This window comes from Phacochoerus africanus, chromosome 2 (genome assembly GCF_016906955.1).
Source record: "Phacochoerus africanus isolate WHEZ1 chromosome 2, ROS_Pafr_v1, whole genome shotgun sequence".
NCBI lineage: Eukaryota > Metazoa > Chordata > Mammalia > Artiodactyla > Suidae > Phacochoerus > Phacochoerus africanus.
The window spans coordinates 259009051-259030679 of record NC_062545.1 but is presented as its reverse complement, the minus strand read 5'-3'; the positions used below and the strand labels follow the sequence as shown (position 1 = coordinate 259030679).

The window sequence follows — 21629 nt, the reverse complement described above, 5'->3', positions numbered from 1 at the left end:
GTCACAAATTCCCTCACCCACTTCAGGTCTTCCTGAAACCACAAATTCCTTCCTCTTTTGAACTGTAATTATAAGGATAAAGCAGGCGAAGGCTGAGTTTAAAACAGGGTGCTGGTGACTGCAGACCTTGGGGGCTGATTCCATACACAGGTTATGTGGGAGTAGGATCTGGATTAACTTGACATAATGGTACTTTTGGCTGAATGGTGACCTAGGTAGATTCTTACCATCCTCAAAGGATGGAGTGTCAGGTGTGGAAACAAAGCAGCAGATACCACCCCCACCTCCCAAATCCCATATTTAATGAAAAGACACGAACACCAGTGATGAAGAAACAGTTATCAATCATTTAATGCTTGATAGAGGAATGGAAATAAATCCCCAAACCAAATATGATGCACTCACTTGAGGAAAATACAGAATAAGGACCCCACAGTTTTAATGATGAAAATGAGATGTGTCCCCCTCTGCACTGTGTTGGCCCCAGCCTGTGTTGTACAATTCCACAGACAGCTCTTAGCACAGGTCAGTGGAGAGAGGTAGTATGAAAAACAATGAGCTCTAGAGACTACCCAATAGTGTCTTCTGACTATAAAAGCATTTATTTCTGTTTATTCCCATCTTCCTATGCTTTGGCCTAATTCCAATCCATATGCTCCTTTGAAAGGCTAGCAATTTCCAGGCTAAGGCCTTCAATACCAGCCGACAAGGGTCAATCCGTCCTCTGTCACTGCCACAACTGGAGACCAATCCAAGATAGCATAGACCCCCCCCCTCCCCGAGCTGAGAGGCCCTGCTTCCCAGAGGGACTGTATGTCTCCCTTGGTGGCACTAAGTGAAAGGTGCTCTGACCCGAGACATCATGCCACAGGGATAGGATGTCTGAAGTGTCACTGAAAGGTGCAGCAGGTCCCACTGGAGCATGCATGCTAAATGCAGCAGAGCTGAAGAGAAAGTCACAGATGGAGTGTATATCAATAAGGGAGGAAATAATGGACCAGAGTGGTCAAAGCCAAAAGATAGAAAAATCAACAAGGATTCAATACAAGGGCAAATTTCAAATACAGGGGCAAAAGGCTACTGAAGCCCTGGAAGTGTCTAGCTTCTACTCAAACATTGGCTAACCTCATATCGTGTCCTATTTAGGGCAGTGCATCTGTTAAAGCTCTAAACTTAGGGAGGAGATAATGCAAATTAAAACAAACAAACACACTAAAAGAGACACAGCTTCTAAACTTCTAGGACTAGCCAGCTGGAATCAGGACACAGGCCAAGTCTACTCTACAGTACCACCAACAACCAAGGAGTAAGGGAAGGGAAGATGGCTGAGGAGCACAAGAAACTGCTATCACTCAGCCCCCTAAGGGGTAGAATATCTTCTCAGATGGTAGCTGTAAATCTTGATGCAGTGATCCCAACAGTCCAAGACCAGCAGCTGCCCCTTAGGAGTGAGGGCGATGCCCACTGGACAGGTGAGCCCCTCTCGGATAAGGACACTATAGCCACCCCCCTTGGGGAAGTGGAGAATCTCCTTGCGACTGCTGTCAGCCACGATGAGATCCCCACGCGCATCCACACACATGCCGGCGATACAGCGGAAATCCTCGTTCTCTGAGAAGAAGTGGCTGATCTGGCGACCCAGCTGCCCGTCGGGGCCCACGGAGCCAATGGAGAAGCCGCCCTCCAGGTGGTGCTCATTCTGCCGATTCTCCAGATTAAGGCCCAAGCCCTGGGTGAAGTAGACGGTGCCCTCGGTGTCGCAGGTCACAAACTTGGGCCGAACGGCACTGCACAGGCAGCTGTACTTGACCACCCCTGCTCCTCGGTCAACAGTGAAGCACCAGAGCTTTCCACCCTCCACATCAGTTACCACGAACTGGCCGGATGGAAGGGCTGTGATGCCCCAGGGCTTGCTCAACTGGCTCCTGTGACAGGCCACGCAGTGGCCATCCAAGGTGTACACCTTGAGGGAGTTGTCATAGCTGTCAGTCACACCGATCAGCCCGTGGCAGTTCATGGCCACTGAGAGAGGAGTGAGATTGGGCAGATCAGCCCCAAGGAAGCTCAGCACAAAGCTATCGATGCCGCTGGGGCTGCGGCGGATCTCCTTCAAGAAGCCTTTGCGGGTAAAGACTTGTATACGGTAGTTGCCTCGGTCAGCGACCAGCACCTCGCCTTGACCGGTCACGTAGAGGCTGACCGGAAGGTTGAACATGCCTGGAGTGCTACCTTTGGCCCCCATCTTCTTGAGAAAGAGGCACTGCTGGATGCTGGCGGCTGTCTCGGCTCCCCGCTGCTTAGCAGGCGAGGCCCTCGGGCTGGCAACTTCCTCGGGGCTCATGTCCATCTCTCTAAATGTCACAGAAGTAGAGGCAGCAGAAGCCGCAGCCTCCATGGCCCAGGAGTCTTCCATGTTGACTGTCCGGGGCTTCTTAACCGCCTGCCCGATTTGGAGGGGGCCCACGTGGCCGACCTTGAGGAGCTCCACGTCCTGCAGGGTCAGCTCGTGGGGCAGGCTGGCGGTGAGCTCGGGCTCCTCCTCGTCCGCCGTCTCTTCCAGGAGCGCCACATCCGCCTGCTTGATCTTGGCCAGGAAGTAGTCACAGCGGGACACAGCCTGCACCTCTGCGATGTTGAGCAGGTAACTCTGCTCCTCCACCACTTGACTGTTGGACTTTTCAACCTCAGCCAAAGAGCCTGTGAAGAACTTCCGAGAGCGAGCCAGCTCCTCCTGGACCCGGCGCTCCTCGTGCCCGTACTCCTGGAGAACGGCTTTATACCGTGCCTGCAGGTCCTTGGAGACACCTTCCAAGGCCACCTTCCGCCGCTGCAGCTCCCCCATGAGCTCCCGTAGACGGGCCAACTTCTCTCCAAAGTCCCGGCGCCGCTCCTCGGCGGCCTCTTTGACAGGGAGCGTGCAGTGGCCGGGAGGCTGGTGGTCCGCCTCCCGGCAGGGCTCACATAACACCACACCGCAGCTCCGGCAGAACTGCCGGGGCAGCCGCCGCCCGCAGGCCCGGCACATGAGCAGCCCCACGGCCTCGCTGAGCCCAGCCGTGTCAATGATCTTCAGCACGGTCAGGTTGTCCGTCAGCTGGCTCAGGCTGGTTATGCGGGTAATCTTACTGCAAAAGGGACAGCGCACGCCGTTGATGCTGCTGGCCAGTAGCTTCTCCAGGCACTGGCGGCAGATGGTATGGCCACAGTGCAGGAGCTTGGGCCGCAGCTGCTCCTCTGTGAAGGACTCCATGCAGATGGGGCATTCCAGCACTTCCCGGAGGGCATCCAGGTTCAGGTGAGAGGCTGCGGCTGCAGCCATTGCTCTTCCTGTGAAGGGGCTGCTAGCACAGCCCAGGACTGAACAGCCTAGTGTACATGCTCCAGAGGGCCAAGTCCTGCTAAAGAGAAAAAAAAGCCATTATTCCCCGCCTCCATGAGTTAACGCACTCAAGAAACGTGTAGAGAATGGCTCCCATCACTCATTCAGTCGCTGACTTATTTAATAAGCATTTATTCAAATCCACTCCGTGTTAGCTGATGGTGCTACAAGGGGAAACTAAGTGCTGCATGAGTGGGTGAGACTTCAGGTTCTAGAGTCTCTAATACTAGTTATGTGACCTTAATGGAAGTAAATTAAACTTCCCCAAACTCAGCTGCCCCATCACTCACCTATAAAGTTTAAATAATAATGATGTCTACTTTATATGTTTTAGGGAAGGATTAAATAATATGATGCACTTAGTATAGCACTTGGAAAGCAGTATGCTTCATAAATGTTAGTGATCTTTTTTTTTTTTTAAAGTCTACAACTCATACTTTATATTAGGAGAAAAGCACAGAAAAAATAAGTTCAGGAAAGGATTATATACAAGGTTCTGCAGGAACGCAGTGAATGGAGTAACAGATTCTGCCCAGAGGAACTAGAGAAGGCTTCCGAGAAACACACTCCTGAGATGTCTTAAAAGCACAAGGCAATGAGGGATAAAAGCATTTTAAGCAAAGATCACTGTGTGAACAAAAGCATGGAGGTTTTTATTTTATTGTGTTACATAGAGTCTATCATGTCATATTTGGGGTCCTAGGAATCAAATACAGAAACAGAAAATTAATGATGTTTAGCTTTAGGTGATCAGCAAAACATTAGGTAGAAAATCACATGTATTTCTCTTTCATCTGTCCTCCTATTTACTCACCTACCAACCTATCTATCTAAGTATCATGTACTGTACGAGATTGATAATAAGGTTTCTCAGGACACAAATCCTGCCCTTCAAATGTTCAAACTTTAGGAAAGAAAACAAGACATGTAGGTAAATAACAGTCAAGACAGAAAGTAATATCATAAACAGGTTATAGACTAAGTCTGACAGAGGTGAAGAGACAGTCACTCTAGTTGGAGGGAAACAGGATTTTGTGAGGGGGATGGCATTTGATAGGGTCCTGGATAGATGCACAGATATGTGGAAATGGGGAGAAAAGGCTACCAGGCAAAAGGGCAGTCTTAACAAAGGCTGAAAAGCAAGGGAAAGGACAAGAACTTCAGTGTATTAGAAAGAAACTCTCTGAGTGAGTTTCCTCTTCTGTAAAATGAGAATACCACCATTAGAGGCTAATGCAAGGATTAAATGAGATCATATATGTAGTGTATAAAATTCTGATTTAGCTTAACACCAAGAAGTGTTAAATAAAATTTAGTTCTCTTTCCTCTCATCCTTAGGTTAAAATTGTAGGAGAGGAGTTCCTGTTGTGGCTCAGCAGTAATGAACCCAACTAATATCCATGAGGATGCGGGTTCAATCCCTGGCCCCGCTCAGGGCATTAAGGATGGAGTGTTGTTGCTGTGAGCTGTGGTATAGGTCGCAAAAGCAGCTCGGATCTGGCATGGTTGTGGCTGTGGTGTAGGCCAGCGGCTGTAGCTCGGATTCGACCCTTAGCCTAGCAACTTCCATATGCCATGTATGAGGCCCTAAAAAAAGCAAAAAAAAAAAACACGTGGAAGAATACAGGGGGATTAGAATAACTGGTTTGGAAAGGGAAAATGGGGAATGATTATGTCATCAGAGCCAAAGTGAGACCTGGGAACTTCATTCTGATGAGCACTGAGAAGCAAAGCATGTTTTGGAGCAGGGAACTAAAATGATTAAGTGGAATGGGGGAAAAGGGCAGAGAAACTAGTTTGGAAGATACTGCAAAACTGCCTGGTGGAGGTTATGGGGAGCCTAAACTAGGGAGCAGGTGGTGGAAATGGAAACAAGATGCATTTGGGCAGTATTCCATAAGTACAATCACCAAGATCTGTCAGCTGAGTGGATTAGGGTGGGGAAGTGGTGGAGCTAAGAAAGCCAAAGACTCAAGCCCAGATGATTTGAAAAATGGCAGTGCCTTATTAGGAGAGTATATTTTGGGCCTGAAACACTCCCTCCTACAAGCAGTCCATGCCATGAATTCTCCCTCCTCCTTGATCCACGTATGCTCATGAAGTAGAACCACAGAGATCTCAGTGCCCTGCTGCCTTATGTCAATGTCAAAGTCTATCCCCAAATTAGAAAGGGTGGACCTAGCAAGGTGAGGCACATGGATAAATTCAGCACTTCCTACGTGCAAATCCTATAGCTGCACCTGCACAGGCTCGTGATCTGCAGATGGTCAACCATCCAGGATAAGGAGGAGGAGGGCAAGTTAGCTTGGGTTTTAAGGACAATGCAGCAAGCTGAGAAAAGCTCTGCAAATGTCATCAATTCTTTCTCCACCCACATAGAAGAAGGGGCGTCAGTTCAGAGATACATATTGCAGAGTTTCCCCATAGTTTGCCTTGCCTCACAGTCTGATAAACATTCTGTAGCAGACTTGCACAATGTGCCTTGAGTCAATCTCACTCCTTGCAACTAGAAGGGAAAGAGTACACATCTGGTGCCTACTATGTGCTGGATAGCATGCTAGATGCTCCACGTACCTAATCTCATTTAACCTTCATAGTGACCCTATGATGTAGGTACTGTTTTTTATGACCCTATTTCAAAGATGAAGAAGCTAAAGCTCAGAAAAACTGGCTCAAGCCCACATGATGCAAACATAGTGGAACCGTACAGTACGGATATCTTTAGCTTTTTTAACTCAATATTACTTCAAGACTTTTTTTTTAAACTATCGTATAACACATTGATATTGTTCTCTAGACCATACTCTGGGAAATGCTGCCTTATAGCACAGAATTTTCTCCATAATTAAGAAAGAATAATAACAATGTAATTTAGCTGCCACAGAGTAGGTTAGGTTGATTTATTAGTTGAGTGACCCACTCCCACATGCCATCCCTACAACCTATTATGACTCAAATCCATACCTCAACAAAATAACACATTACCACCTATCATGAACCTAGAAGCTGTGAATGCTGACTTCTTCAATGTCATGGGTCTGGGTGCAATGGTATAGAAATACTGTTAGAAACCCCCACTCAGGATCCACACAAACCTCCTCCAGTTCCAAACCAAGAGCTTCAGTTCTCTCTTCCATCATCTGGGACAACAGACTGAGGGCAACGTTTGGAATTTGGTTCCAGAGCATGTTACCTTACAGTGCGAGGGACATCTGTTCCTCCCAGAACTGGCACTGCACATCAGATAATTCAACAAGTCTGCCAACTTGTAAAATTACCAGCAAATTCTTTCCCAGTTTTCTGGAATATCATACCACCTCCTACAATTAAAAAGCTTCCTGCCTCCCTGTTTAAGCCATCCACTTTAAAAAAAATGAATATACTATGCCCACATCTATTCCCCAAATAATCTCAGCTGTCTGTAGCTTCACTAGGCTCCCTTTGGCAGAAGAGAATGTCAAGGATTCCTGTCCTAAAGCTGTCATGCTTTGCCAGGAAACATGAGTTCCCATCGCTAAAGCATCAGGCACGGAGTTAGCCATAGACCTGGAAAAAGCCTGAACTGTGTCTCCTATTTCCACGACCTGGGAGCACTTCTTTCATCAGAAGCCTAGCCTGATAAGCAGCTATGTGACAGGCAGATACAGCCCCTCTCTTCCAGAAAGATACAGCTGGTCATTACTTGTTAATATGAAGAAAGATTCAGATGGGAAGTCAGTTTGAGCTCAGTTTCCCTGAAAAGACAGATGTGTGAAAGGAACTGTCTTACTATCCCAAGTCTTTAAGTTAGCTGCCCATTTTCTGCCAGTTAAAAACAATCAGAATGAACCCCCCACATGTTGTTTACAATTTTGGCTGCCTTCCTGATACCTTGCATGTATTTCCTGTTGTGTACTTTGCATTGTCAACTCTTGACCCCTCACTTCAACTCACCTTAGTTTACTCCCGCCTAATTCCTTTGATCTCACGCTTAGGCCTCTGCGCCCCATACTGATACTAGCCCTGCTGTGATTCAGCTCCAGATGAAAATCCACCCGGTAAGCTGTGTTTTCTCCAGCTACCCTAAGACTCAGGAAAATTCTATAGTTATACCCTAGTCTGATCTAGCTGCTTCTGGCACCACCAGGCTTTCCCCAGTCCATGATAAAAATAACAAGAGTAAGAGAACAAAAACAAAACCCAAAAAACCCACATACATTGAAATCAGAGCTGGCATCAAATCAGCATGTCATTTACATGTTGTGGGACAGTAGGCAAGTTATTTTAACCTCACTAAACCTGTTTTATTACTTTATAAAAAGGTTATAATGATAACTGGGCATAATGCCTATGAAGTGCTTAGCCTGGAAGAGTTCTCTTGTGGCAGAGCAAGTTAAGGATCCAGCACCAGGTTGCTGCTGTGGCACAGGTTCAGTCCCTGGCCCAGGAACTTCCACATGCTGCAGGTGCAGCCAAAAAACAAACAAAAAAAAGTGCTTAGCCTGGAAACTGGTAGATATGCAATGAAAAATTGCTATGTATGGTATTTCTGGTAACAAGTGGGAACAGTATTAATAATATAACAACTAGTACTAGTATTAACAAAGCACTCAGTTTACAAACTGCATTTTGAAAGGATGAGGAATCTTTCCTTTCATGGCATAGAACAGCACATAAAGATTAATAAAAGAACCGGTCAGCTTTGAAGGAATTTGACTGAGGACACTAGATATCCATGTTAGAAACTTATAGGCAAATGAATTCACAACATCTCTTATCCAGAAAATGCCAAGTGAGACATATAATTAACTATTCAATAAAAAATAGTTTTTAGTTGTAGCAGGAGCAGCAGCTGTGGTGGTGGAGGGACCAATGGCAAAGAATGAACAGGCACTTTTCAAGAGGCAGACAGTACCCAAGATATCAGACAGTACATTTCAAAAATTAAAATTTTGAACATTCCCTGGAGACTATTTTCCCTGACCTCAGAACCAAAGGATTACAGATGACCTAAGGTTTCAGACTCCACCCAGTGCTCGAATCCCCATCATGGGATAAGTTCTCTAGATGTCTCCATCCCTTTACCTCTGTTAGCCCCTTGGGGAGCTTAGGCTTTGGGCAAAACTGGAAGACTTTAAGCAATTAATTAAACAACAAATCTTTAGTGACTGAACACCTACTATGAGTCCCGCCCCCAAAAAACACTGCAGATATAATTCTGAGCAAAAGCAGACAGAACAGAGCTCTTCAGGTAAAAACTAGAAAACATGTAAAAACAGTACCTGCATTACCTTTCACAGGGCCCATCCTAGTACTGATACACTCCCCTGGTTTGACTGGGTTTCTCTTGCAAGGCTTATCACATTTCTTTTCATGACAGCTTTCTCAACTTTATTTATCCCTCCAGCATTTGAATAGAATGTTAATCAAAGGCATAACCATCTCCCTGCCACTAATGGTCACTCTCTGGGAGTGGCTAGCAGGACTGATTTTAAGAAAGTCAGTGAGGTCCTCATCTGACACTCACCTAGTTCTCTGGATGGGAGTGGGTTCTGAACATTTGATTACTCGGGGCATTTAAGGTCCCTGGGAACTGCTAAGATAAACTCCATAAGTAGGGGCTTATGAGGAAACGCAGGCATGACCCCAAAGCTGTACCAGTCTGGGACTCACAAAACAACTCAGAAGGGCATATCTGTGGGAGAGAAAACTTTAGCTAAAACATGTAGAAGATAGGTTAAATCCATAATCCAGTTTGCTGGAAAAACATGTCTTCCTCCCAAACCGCAGGACCGAGAAAGGACCCCTTGCGTCTTCCACACACATGTGTGATGCTGCCAGTGTGACTCAAAGAATATAGGACAAAGGGAAAATCAACAGCTTCTCAGGGGACCTCTAACTCATCTCGACCCACTCAACTCTCAGTTCATTTCTCTGCATACAACACATGTTCATTTAATCATGGGATTCTGATTAAAGGATCAGGAAGCAGGTCCTGGGAAAGGCGCAAGAGAGGATGGGAATTTGGGACAGACTGCTGGGGGGTGCTCAGGTTCACAGAAATTTGTCAAAGCAACATTCAGTCCCCTTCCATCATCACCTTCCTCTCATAATTAAACTACCATTTACTGAATTCCAGGCACCTTTATGTATTATCTCTTATTCTCATAATACCTATGTGAAGTATGTTATTCCTCTTTATAAATAAGGAAGCCAGGCTCAGAGAAGAGGAACCTGACCAAGGTCTCAAAGCTGCTAAGTAGTAGAAATGAGATTCAAATGCAGGAATGTCAACTCCCAGCCATAAAAGCACACCCACTCAAAAGACGTATTACAGTTCCCTAACTGAATTGGCTCCTACTAGCTCTAGGCACTCTGGCTGAGAGGCTGGTAAAGGCACCTGCGAATGATCTTAAAATTTGATTGTTCTACCAGAAGGACCTAAAGGAGATAGTGTCAGAGAGGCAGCGCATCAGTGTGCGTGGACATCACCCACTTCAAGGACCTTGTAAACTCTTGACTGCCAACCACTGCACTCTTCTGACATGGGTATATGGGCTCTCAAGTATAGGCAACGTCTTTCTACTAAAAATAATGTAATTTACAAGTCAGATCTGGGCTCACATCCCTGCTTTGCCATGTGCTATGGAGCCTTGGGTAAATCATTTAACCTATTTGTTTTCTCATCTGTAAAATGTGTAACAGCACCTAGACTGTTGTCAGGGTCACTGGCAAGATTAACGGAGATAAGGCACATAATAAGTACTCAATAAATGGTAGCTATTCAAGTTTTCAATAAGATCGAGGCTGGTAAGGGCAAGTACTTGTCCAAGATCACCTAATAACTCAGCTGCAGAAGAAGGATTTTGGACTTCAAGTCTGTGATTCCCAAACAGATTGAATTTCTATTGCTCATTTCCTTAGGTATGTGTGTAGATATTCCAGCTAAATCTCTGGCCTTCTCATGCAGTCCTACTATGTTTCTAAACTGGTCTCAGCAATGCTGTAGCTAGTCCTGGAGTTGACAGAGCAAATGCTGTTAGTCTGTCCCAAGTTTCATTAGAGATCATTCAGAACAGGAGTTACTTTCCAGAGTATGGATGCCTTCAACCTCAGTCCCTGCTATGAAGTGTTTCTTTCAAGCCAGTGGCCTTCATACCTCATGCTCTAGTGCACCTCAGCCTGCCTGCTAACTTCAAACCCCTCTCCTTATCTACCCACTGACCCTGGTCTAAGAGCAAATCGAGAACACAGTTCAGGGCTACTCCCTACCGAATCAGATTTATTCCCCTTAGAGTTCAATTTGATATTCAGTGATACTCACTGGAGAATCCTTTCATTAGAGGGGAATGGGCTGAGATAGAGATAGTTAAGACTAAGCAGGCCCCAGCAAGGAAAAAGCAGGAAAGAGGCAATATACAGGGTTACAGAGATCTGAATATGAGTGTAGCTTTGCCATGTCTAGCTATGGAGCATTAGACAAGTCACTTTCTAAGCCTTACTTTCCTTAAGTGTAAAACTGGATATAGTGGAGCCTACTTAGTAGGGTGGCTACGAAAACTGATTAAGAAAGGAGATGCAAAATTTTTAAATTACTGAAATTTGAGCACTTACTATGCACCAGACACTAAGCACTCTGATTTACTTCACAATAATCTGATATAGGTCCTGCTATTAATCTCATATTACAGATGAAGAGCCAAGCACAGGGAAGTTAAATAACTAAATCAAGACACAGAGAGAGAGAGAGAGAGTACGTGTGCACCAAGATCTGAGGCCAGGATATCTGACTCTAGGGCAGAGCTGCTCAACTTTGGCACTACTGACATTTTGGGCAGGATACTTCTTTGTTATGGGGGGCTGTCTAGCACACCTTAATATGTTCAATAGCATCCCTGATGTCCACCTACTGGAGGCCAGCAGTACCCAACACCCCAAGTGTGCCAACCAAAAAGGCCTCCATACACTGACTAATGCCCTCTGGGGGACAAAAATGCTGCCAGTTAGGAACCATTTCTTGAGAACTTGGCACAGGACTAAATGTTCAATACATCTGAGTTCCCCTTTTTTGGTTACTCTCCTGGTCCAAACACCTCATTCACAGAGCCCCTGTAATGGAGCTTATGTAGGATTAATTCAATCTACTTATATCACTGATAAGGACAATAAGACCTGAGAACATGTTCCAGCCATCTCCTGGAGGTCTCACAGACTAGCTGTCACCACAGCTTGGAGGGACAGGCAAAGGGGTGCTTGGGCATGACCTGGAATAGTCTCCTGTTTTATGATCCCCTTGACCACTCTCTTCTCCCAGGCCTCCCACTTTCCGCAGGTTCAGGGTTCAGAGTGAAGTTAGTGGAAGAGCCATGGCAGCCTCACAATAAGGGATCCGCGGTTAGTAAGTGAGGGAGAGTCCCCCCCTCACAGGGAAAGCCAGGCTCCTTCAGGAGCCCTGACCTCAGACTTAGGACTTTACTGCCAAATGCCTGAACTCTGCTAAACTTCATATACTCATATACAGTGTCATACATTACTTCTAGGTCCTTGGGTCCCCAGTCCCTGTGCTTCCCATGCAGAGACTTCAGGAAAATGCCTTTAGCAGCCCAACACCAATCCACAACCCTAGTCAGTCTCTTTGTTCTAAGGTCCGATTGGTACATCTCCACCCTGCCTTTCAGCCTTTCCTAACCCCATCACCAACTCAACACAGAATCCCAGCCTTCTGGGCTCTATATGGCACCCCCCCGCAACTCCTCACTCATGTGCCCAAATCTCTGTGACCTGTTTCCAAGTCTCTGTGGTCTTCAGCCCTGCATCACACCTTAACACCCCCATCCCACACATCGGATCTGTGCACTCCCTCAATCTCAGCCCCCCTCCCCTGCATTCCATCAGGACCCTGCCCCTGCCTTTAATCCATGCTCCTTCTTCCTTTACCCACCCCTGTCATGTGTCACTTCAAAGCTTAGCCAGGCCTCTTCTTTTTCTAACGAGATGAGACACAGCTTCCCACTGATCTCCCGCAAGAATTCAGACCAAATTCCACTTGGGAAAACGCTTCCTCCCAAGCAATTAGGTTAGTCCTGGTCCCTGCTTCCTCTGATCTCAGATCTTTCCCCCCAAAGCCTAAAGCCCCTGGATTCTCTCAAATCTCCTGGGATTCTGCACCTCAAGTCTCATCAGGGCTCCCCAATCCCTCCATATTTCCGAGATTCTGCACCTCAGATCCCTCCAGGGCCTTGAGATCCCCTCCCATCTTCCAGATGCCGCTGCACCCGTCTCTCAGGGCCCCACATTACCTCATACCTCCCAAGATGCTGCACCGTGAATCTTCTCAGAGCTTCTAGCTCTCCGCCCCGGCGGCACCTCTTCCGAGCTCCTCAGCCCCCTCGAAACCCTTCTGAGCCTGTCCCTCACGGCCCCACCCCCACCCCGGTCCTGCCCCTCTGATCCGGTCCCCAGACCCTGCCGTTATGCCTCGAACCGGCCGCCCGCACAGCTCCCGCCCAGCCGCTCAGCCGCTGCCAGCGACTCCGGCCACGATCCCGCGTCCCCCACCCTCCATCCCGCCCCCTACCTGACCGGCCGCGGCTCCGACGCGTCCACCGCTGCCAGCCCACCCGCCCGCCGTCCTCTGCGCACGCGCGGACGCGCACGCCTTAGCGGGCGCCAATTCGCAAAGCCGCCTGTCCGTCACTACGCCCCGCCCCCTGAGCCTGGCTGGGGTTTGTAGGCTGGCGGGCAGAGCTCGCGGCCCAGCCGCTGGTCGCGGCGATTCTTCGGGTCAGGATTCAGTGCTTTAGAAATTCTGATTTCTGTCCCCATGGTAAGGTTAGAGGAAATGAGGCGAAGGAGGCCCACCCAAGCTCACGCAGCGAGTCGGTAGCTAAACCAGAACTCATGTTTGACTCCAACCTGTACGCTAGAACGTGGCCTCCAGGAGTGGTCCTCAGCCAGTGGCCTCTCTGAACCTCAGCTTTACCGTCGGATAAATGGGCCAAGGAGAGAATCCAGCTTTCACTGTGGGGCAAGCACAGAACCAAACACGCTTAGAAAGGTAGTGCTTCGGGGCCCATAGTTTGCCTGGTGACACACCAAAGCCTAAAGTTAAGTTTATATGATGAACAGATTGATCTCGTGAAGGATTCTTACACCTACTCAGCTGGGAGGCCCACAGCAGAGGTAGATAGGGGAACACGCTGAGCCCCTGTCCCTGAATTTGAAACTACCCAGATCAGGCTTTCGGGGAGCCAGGAAAGGGTAGAATCCTTGCAGGAGAGAGAGAGTCTAGCCTATGGGCTTGGCGGCGTTTGGAGCCAGCCATACAGTAAAGCTTAGGAGAGTATGGGCTTGGATTTGAAATCCTGGGTACGTAGCCTGACCCTTTCACAATGATAAAACAACAACAACAAAAAAAACCCCACAGAACCAACATCTTTGAGCACTTAGTGTCTGGCTGAGCTTCACACTTCACAGGCATAGTTCACTTAATCTTCATCGAAACCCTATGAGGTAAGCAGCTGATATCTGGGTAGCTAAATAACAGAGCCACTTGTTCATAAGTATAAAGCCCAGACTGGACTGATTTTGAGAACCCAGCCTCTTAACTGTGTTTACTCTCTCTGCCCATTTCTTTCTTTCTAAGTGGAGATCAGATTTGCTCTAAGGATTAACTGAGATTGTTAATATATAGTGGTTTGCATTTAATTAAGGGTATGCTCACTGCGTGCTCAGCGAGTACCAGGACCTGTGACATGGTGATTTCTCACAAATCGCATACCAGGTTTGGCTTTTAATTACCCACTTCCCTACGATCCTCTCTAGTGGGCTGTGAACTCCTTGAAGGACAGTGCCTGTTCATTTTCATATCTGTTAGCACTGTGCCCAGCAGAGAAGTTGCTGAGTAAGTGAGTCAGACTCAGAAATTCGACCTTAGGCAAATCACATCCCCGTCTGACCTAGAGTTATTCCAGCTGCAAAATGATTCAGTGAGGTCAATCAAGTGAATTTGGACCATTTTTTGAACACTGACAATATACCAGGCACTCCATAGTTATTGCCCTATGTCACAATTAATCTTCTCAACCAGGATTCAAGTAGGCATCAGTAGTTTTATCTTACAAAGGAAGCAGCTGAAGCTCAGCAAGATTAAATGGTTTGCCTAGAGTCACCTTCTGGGAAGTGGCAGGGCTGGGGCACAAACCCAGGCCAGTCAGACCTACCACATGCTCCAAACCACCATCCCAAAACTACACCAGCTATCTTCCTCTTTGTATTGAGGAAGTTTTGTTTTAAAGCCTCAAAAAAAGAGGAGAGAGGATGCTTAAGAATTCAAGGAAAATGGGGCAAGTCATGCCTGTCACGACCACAGAGCATGATCCTGTTAAGGCGTAGATACTCAGATGAGTTGTTCTGAGCAGCACTGCCAGCAAAAAGGAGGGATTGTCCTCTACCTTGGGTTTCTGCTGTGGTGGATACTTAGTGCAACCAGAATGACAAGAAAGTTCTCTGGACGGAAGCCTAGTGTGCTTCTACCAGCCACTGTGTTGCAGCCAGGGAAGATGGGGGAGCTAGTGTCAAACCGTTTCTTCCCAGCCTCAAGGCCTCACTTATACACCCTCCATAGACTAGGTGGGGAATTATCACCCTGTCTGATGAAAACCAAAACTCCAAGCCCCAAATCTCAATTCAGGACTCATATTTTTGTACTGACCTTTCCCCTGTCATAGACAGGAACGAATAGTACTCCTGACAGCCTGGGGATATGGTCAAATCATGTTTTTAAAAAGCAATAACAGAGAGTTCCCGTCGTGGCTCAGTGGAAAGGAATCTGACTAGCATCCATGAGGACACAGTTTCAATCACTGGCCTCCATCAGTGGGTTAAGGATCTGGCATTGCCCTGAGCTGTAGTGTAGGTCAAAGATGCAGCTTGGATCCTGCATTGCTGTGGCTGTGGTGTAGGCCAGCAGCTACAGCTCCGATTTGACCCCTAGCCTGGGACCTCCATATGCCAAGGGTGTGAGCCTAAAAAGAAAAAAAAAAACAAAAACAAAACAGGAGTTTCCACTGTGGCATCTCTGCCGTGCCAGAATGCAGGTTCAATCCCAGGCCTGGCACAGTGGGTTAAAGGATCCGGTATTGCTGTGGGTGTATGTTGCAGGTGCAGCTTGGATCTGAACCCTGGCCTGGGAGCTCCATAGGCTGTGGGGTGGCCAAAAAAGAAATAGGAAAGCAAACAAAAACAACAAAAACCTTTTCTTTTAAAACCATTTGTTTGCCTTTTTTTAAAATGTCCAGTTACTTACCAGTTAAATTAATTACCATGCTTCCCACAAAATCTCAGGCTAAAATAAACACCCTGAGAAAATGTACTTATTTCAGTCCTGTGGCTTTGCATACCCTGGGCACATTATTTTCCTCATACACAGAGACATTTTTAAAATACTCTTTGTGGAGTACTTTAAATATCCTTCATTCATCAGAACACTGTGAACCAGCTGTAATAGAAAATAAAAATCATTATAAAAAAATCCTTCATTCAGCGTTTAACCATAATGTTTTTTTTTTTTTAATACAACTTTTAAACCACCTGTATCAGTATCAATTTTCTTAGGCTGTTGTAAGAAGTGTCACAGACTGGTGGTTTAGCACAGGGGAAATTCATTCCCTCACAGTTTTGGAGGCTAGAAGTCTGAAATTAAGGAGGCAGTGGGGCAAGACTTTCTTTGAAATTTCTAGGGAGGATCTATAACCAAGCAGGACCCTATGGGGCCTTCCTGGAACAGGACCCTCCCCACCACCATGTCCTCCACCTGCCTTTTATCTGTGGAAAAACTTTAGTCAAAGAGTAAATTTAATCAGAGACACGAAAAAGGGCAGAAAGAAAAGTGTCAAGTAAAACAAAGTGATAATAGTTCAGCCCTCAGAGTCAAGGACTTTTGCTTCCTCCTCGGGCTATAGCTAGTATTTGAACCATACCTTTTGAGCTGTTTGCCAAATACTGGAACCCCCACCAAATGGAAAGAGTTAACTGTGTGCTGCCCACAAGCACATAGACCCCAGGCCAGTTGGAACCAGGTTGATGATGTTGACTCCTGATTACCTCATCACCAGCCAATCAGAAGAGGGTCCATAAGCTGATCACATACCCCACAACCCTCCTCCCTCACTCTGTCTTCAAAAACCTTTCCCTGGAAGCTTTGGGGAGTGCAGGTCTTTTAAGCACTAGCTGCCCTGGACTCTTTGCTTTGCACCCTGCAGTAAACACGACACCTTCCTTCATCACAACCTGGTGTCAATTGATTGGCTCTGCTGCTCGTGGGCAAGCTAGACCCAAGGTTAGTTTGATAACAGATACATGCCTCTCTAGCTTCTGGTGGTCCCAAGTGCCGCTTGGTTTGGGGTAGCATGACTCCAATTTGTCTATGGCTTCATGTGGTCGTTTTCTCCCTGTGTGTCTCTGTCTTCATATGGCATTATCCCCTGTGTCAGTGTCAACTGAAAAGAAAAAAACGCAATCTAAAAATTGAGACTTGAAAACAATCCAGCGGATAAAACGTGAAGACTTACACCTGGAAGACAGCCTCTCAGAAGGCTTGAGGGACGGCTCCTAATAGGTAAGGTGGGAGCCAGGATATGTAGAAGTTTGGGAACCAAAACTAGGTAGTTGGATCGTCAGTCATTGTATTGCATTTATTATTATTATAAATAAGTTCATTAAGTCCATCGGTGTGTAGTAGAGGGCTTCAGAATCAGAGAAACCTGGGTTTGGAACCCCAGTTTCATCCATCTGGAAGGTTATTTTGGGGAACAGACTAAAAGTTGATTGGAGGTAATGCTTGGTAACTTGTTGCACCTGACAAGCTGTATAACCTTGGACAACTTACTTTACATTAGCCTTTCTGTGTTTCCCTTTCCACCCCTGCAAAATGGGAATAATAATAGTTATCTACCTCATAGTATGTTGTGAATGTTATGATTTAATAGAGTTAAAGTTTTTAGAGCACTGCCTGAATAAATGCTCTGTGAACATTAGCTATTGTCATTATTATTATTTTGACAAAATGTCCTCTTTTCCTTCCCATATTAGCAGCTGAATTCTGAGGAGAAAGAGAAAGGTCTTGTTTATGGAATGTAGGGTAGACAGTGGAAGGAGTTAAAACTCAAATATATCCTAACCAAATTTTTCTGAGTCTAGAGGTTTTTAATTGCTAGAATTTTCATGGAATAATATAAAATGATATCTCTCTGTATTACTTATCTACCACTGAACAACAATTTACCCGCAAACTTTGTGGTTTAAAAGCACATGTATTTCTTATCTCACAGGTTCTGTGAGTCAGGAACACTGAGTACAGCTTACTTAGAGCCTCTGCTTCGTGGTCTTTCATGAGGCTGCAATCAAGTTATTGGCCAGGGCTGGGGGCTCATCTGAAAGTTGGGGAATGATTGGTTTCCAAGATCACTCAGGTAGATGATGGTGGGTTTTGGTTCCTTAAAGGTTGTCAGCTTGAGGGCTTCATTTCCTTGCTGGCTTTGGCTGGAGACTGCCTTCAGCTCCTTGCCACAGCAGTCTCTGCAGGACAGCATATTTCCTCCAAACCAGCAAGAGAAAGGTCACAGTCTTCTGTAAGCTAGTCACAGATGTGACATCCCTCAATGTGGCTGTATTGTGTTGATTAAAAACAAGTTACTGAAGTGGACAAGATAGCAGGCAGTGTAGACTCTCTGGAGGTAAGATCATCATGGGCCATTTTAGAGGCCCATCCTTCTCATTCACCGCCCTGCTCTCCTTCTCCCCCCTTCCTCCCTCCTTTCTTTTCTCCCTCCCACTGTCTTTTATTCTACTTACATATGTCTGTTTGTCTGTCATTGGTTGACTTTCCACTGAAACTCTGACTCTAATCTCTCTATGCCATACTCAGTCCCTGTGTTTCTCAGTCTAGCCTACACACATGGCACCTAGTAAGTGTTTGAATCTGATTTAAATGTACAGCATTAAAGAGCATTTTAAAAGAACCAATTTTGGGACTTCCTGTCGTGGCTCAGTGGTTAACGAATCCAACTAGGAACCACGAGGTTGTGGGTTCGATCCCTGGCCTTGCTCAGTGGATTAAGAATCCAGCTGTGGGTTAAGAATCTCATCGTTGCCATGAGCTGTGCTGTAGGTCGCAGATGCAGCTCGGATCCAGAGTTGCAGTGGCTGTGGCATACGCTGGCGGCTACAGCTGCTATTGGACCCCTAGCCTGGGAACTTCCATTTGCTGTGGGAGCGACCATAGAAAAGGCAAAAAGACAAAAAATAAAAGAACCAATTTTGAAGTTCCCATAGTGGCTCATTGATAACAAACCTGACTGGTATCCATGAGGATGTGGGTTTGATCCCTGGTCTCTCTCATTGGGTTAAGGATCTAGCATTGCCGTGAGCTGTGGCATAGGTCACAGATACGGCTTGGATCCCATGTGGCTATGGCTGTGGCTTAGACTGGCAGCTACAACACAAGTATGCCGTGGGTTCGGCCCTAAAAAGACCAAAAAAAAAAATCAGTTTTATCCATCATCTTAATATAGCCTTTATATCGGTTATATTTATGTAAATATAAATATTTACCAAGTTCTCTTTTAATCTAATTTGTACATACGTATGACCATGCTGGGTCTCCAACAAGTGTGTTTTTTGTTTGTTGTTTGTTTTTTCCTAATATGTTTTTATCTTAATATGGAAATATTTTTGAAATCTTTTTTTTTTTGGCCCTTGCCATTGTCAAACTGGCTATATAAGAATTTGTCATGCTTATCTTTGAACAGTTAACCATCTTGAATAAGACTGCAGAAATGGTCTTATACAAGGGGGGGTTGTGCTTTCTTTAGATGTATTTCCTTGAGCTGATGGAAACATCTGGTTTAGGATTTTGAATCTTGCTTTCAATATCCTACACATTTCTGTGCATTGGCCAGACTCAATTGATAATGGTTTGAACTGGTATGGATAGTCAAAGTGTGATGGAGTTAAGTTTGGGTCAGCTTGCCCACAGGCAGGGCAGTAAAGCCAATCTGCTGACGCTGGGTTGTGGTGAAAGAAAGAGCAGTGTAGTGAAGGGAAGTTTGTGGCAGGGCTCTAAGTGAGGACTCCAGGTAGTTCGTGCTCTAAAGACCTGAACTCCCCAGTGACTTTCAATGAAAGGTTTCTTAAAGACAGGGTGAGGGAGGGGGTTCGTGGGGTGCATGATCAGCTCACGGACCTTCTAACTGGTTGGTGGTGAGATAATTAGGAGTCAACATCGTCAGTTTGGTTCTGACTGGTCTGGGTTTATGTCCTTGTGGGCAGCATACAGTTAGCTTCTTCCACCTGGTGGGGGCTTCCATATCTGCCAAACAGCTCAAAGGGTGTGGCTCAGAATATTAGCTCTAGCCCTTGAGGAACTAAAGGTCCTTGACTTTGCTTAAAGGCTAAACTGTTATTATTTTGCCTGGCTTGACTCTTTTCTTTCTGCATTTTCTCACTTCTCTGATTAAATCTTCACTTTGGAACTTGGGGAAGGCCTAGGAGTCTACAGTTTTTCTACCTACCAACAGGAGACCATGGTGGGAGGGTCAGTTCTGGAAAGGTCTCATAGGGTCCTGCTAGGGTTGCAAAAGGTCATCACTAATCAAACACTGACTGAGTAGGTACTCGATAAAAGTTGGTGGCATTGAAGGCTTGCTCAGAGGACATTCCCTGTGCCGTGTCCTCAACCTCAACCTGGCTCACTGCTAAGTGAGGGCTACTGGAAGCTTCCCCATGGGCCTTATTTCTACTCAGCCCCACATGTCAAGCCCAGTTCAGATCGCCTGGCCAGCTTTCAGATATCAGCCAGCTTTCTCTCTATGATGGCTACCATTACCCTGTCCATCCATTGGTATCTTTTAAGACTGGGTGGCAGAAGGCTAAGAGACAATCTCCTTTCCCCATCAACCCCCCCCCCCCCATGCACATATTTTCATGTCACTGCTAAGCATTGTTCTAATTTATTCTAAAAGTAGAAAAACTGGATTGCATTTGTGTTTTTTTATACATAGTACACGTGAAAATACGTTTAGAAGCAAACATCAGAACAATTCATAATGTAGATGTGAAAAAAATCACTCCTCATTCTGTTCCCCAGCAGTAATTGCCTTTACTGATTTTGTGTAATCTTTTCGGCAGCCCACTTTTTTCAGTGTTTTATTGAGAAAAGTACACATACGAGGAGAGAAAATGGCTTAATGAATCCCTTTGGGCCCATCACCCTGCAAACACATTGTCAATACTATGTTGGCAATTTTGCTTCAGCTATCCTTCACCCTCAATTTGCTTTTTTTGTTGCTGGAGTCTTTTAAAGCAAACCCCAGATAGCCCATTATTCCTCTTGTAAATACCACAGTATGTGTCCCTAACAGATAATTATTTTTTTAACATAATTTCAACACCATTATCACATCTAGCAGTTCATATTCAAATTTCCTTAATTGCTTCAAAATATATCCTTATAATAGATATGTTTAAATAAGGATCAGAATGTCGACATGTTATACAAGGTCCCCTTTAATCTGTAGTAGTTACACCTATCATCTTGCCCATGCCATTATTTCTTGAAAACATTGACTTTTTTTTTTTTTTTTTTACCCCCCATGGACTCTTGTAGCATGATGAAAACTGTACTCCTCCTTCTCAGGATGTTTTTACATGTTTGTGCACAGGGACTGGAATTCTATCAAGATAGAATGACCAATGTGTAAAAGAACCACATTTGTAATGTAGCAGTGTGTGTTCTCCTTTATTAATGACGAGATCTAGTAAAGAGCCTAATAACTATCATGCTTTTTAAGTAGTGTTGAGTGTAAATGTTTAGAACTATTTGTAATGAGATAAATATATGCGTATTCAATTGTATCAGAGACCTAGGAAGTGCTCTGTTACTGCGTTCATAATTTAAAGTGCTAAATTGCATTTAAAGTATACTGAAAACAAAGACGTATTTTGTTTTTCTATAAAAAGTTATAGACCATTGAATTCTATCTGTAGGTCTAAGAAGCACCAGCTGTAGTGTACAGGCTGTGCCATATACTTTCTATGGCATCATATCAAAGGCACTTAATGTTTGGTTTTCTGCTTTTAGGGACGTTAGGTTTGATTAGCAGGTTCAGGTGGTACAAGTGCAAACTATTCATTAGACTATTTCCCATCAGCCTTTGTCCTGACAATTTTGGGATCCATTGATAATAGCTGTCTAGAGCTTTTTTTTTATTAT

The 21629-nt window shown here is 45.5% G+C and overlaps 2 protein-coding genes across 8 annotated transcripts in view; one reads left to right on the top strand and one right to left on the bottom strand.

The window, feature by feature from the left end:
• The window catches only part of ASTN2 (astrotactin 2), a 912080-nt gene that overhangs the window by 670529 nt on the left and 219922 nt on the right, over positions 1–21629 (top strand). The gene's annotated exons all lie outside the window — the stretch shown is intronic.
• Positions 328–12992, bottom strand: TRIM32 (tripartite motif containing 32). 5 transcript variants are annotated; one of them, XM_047768268.1, is made up of 2 exons: positions 12936–12992; positions 328–3398 (listed from the first exon to the last, which is right to left on the bottom strand). In XM_047768268.1, the coding sequence occupies exon 2, from the start codon at positions 3317–3319 to the stop codon at positions 1361–1363; it is 1959 nt and encodes a 652-aa protein (XP_047624224.1). In that variant the 5' UTR covers positions 3320–3398; positions 12936–12992; the 3' UTR covers positions 328–1360. The 5 variants fall into 5 exon arrangements, with proteins under 5 accessions (XP_047624224.1, XP_047624225.1, XP_047624223.1 ...); XM_047768269.1 differs by having other exon boundaries at positions 328–3395; XM_047768267.1 differs by lacking the exon at positions 12936–12992 and adding an exon at positions 12658–12760 and having other exon boundaries at positions 328–3395.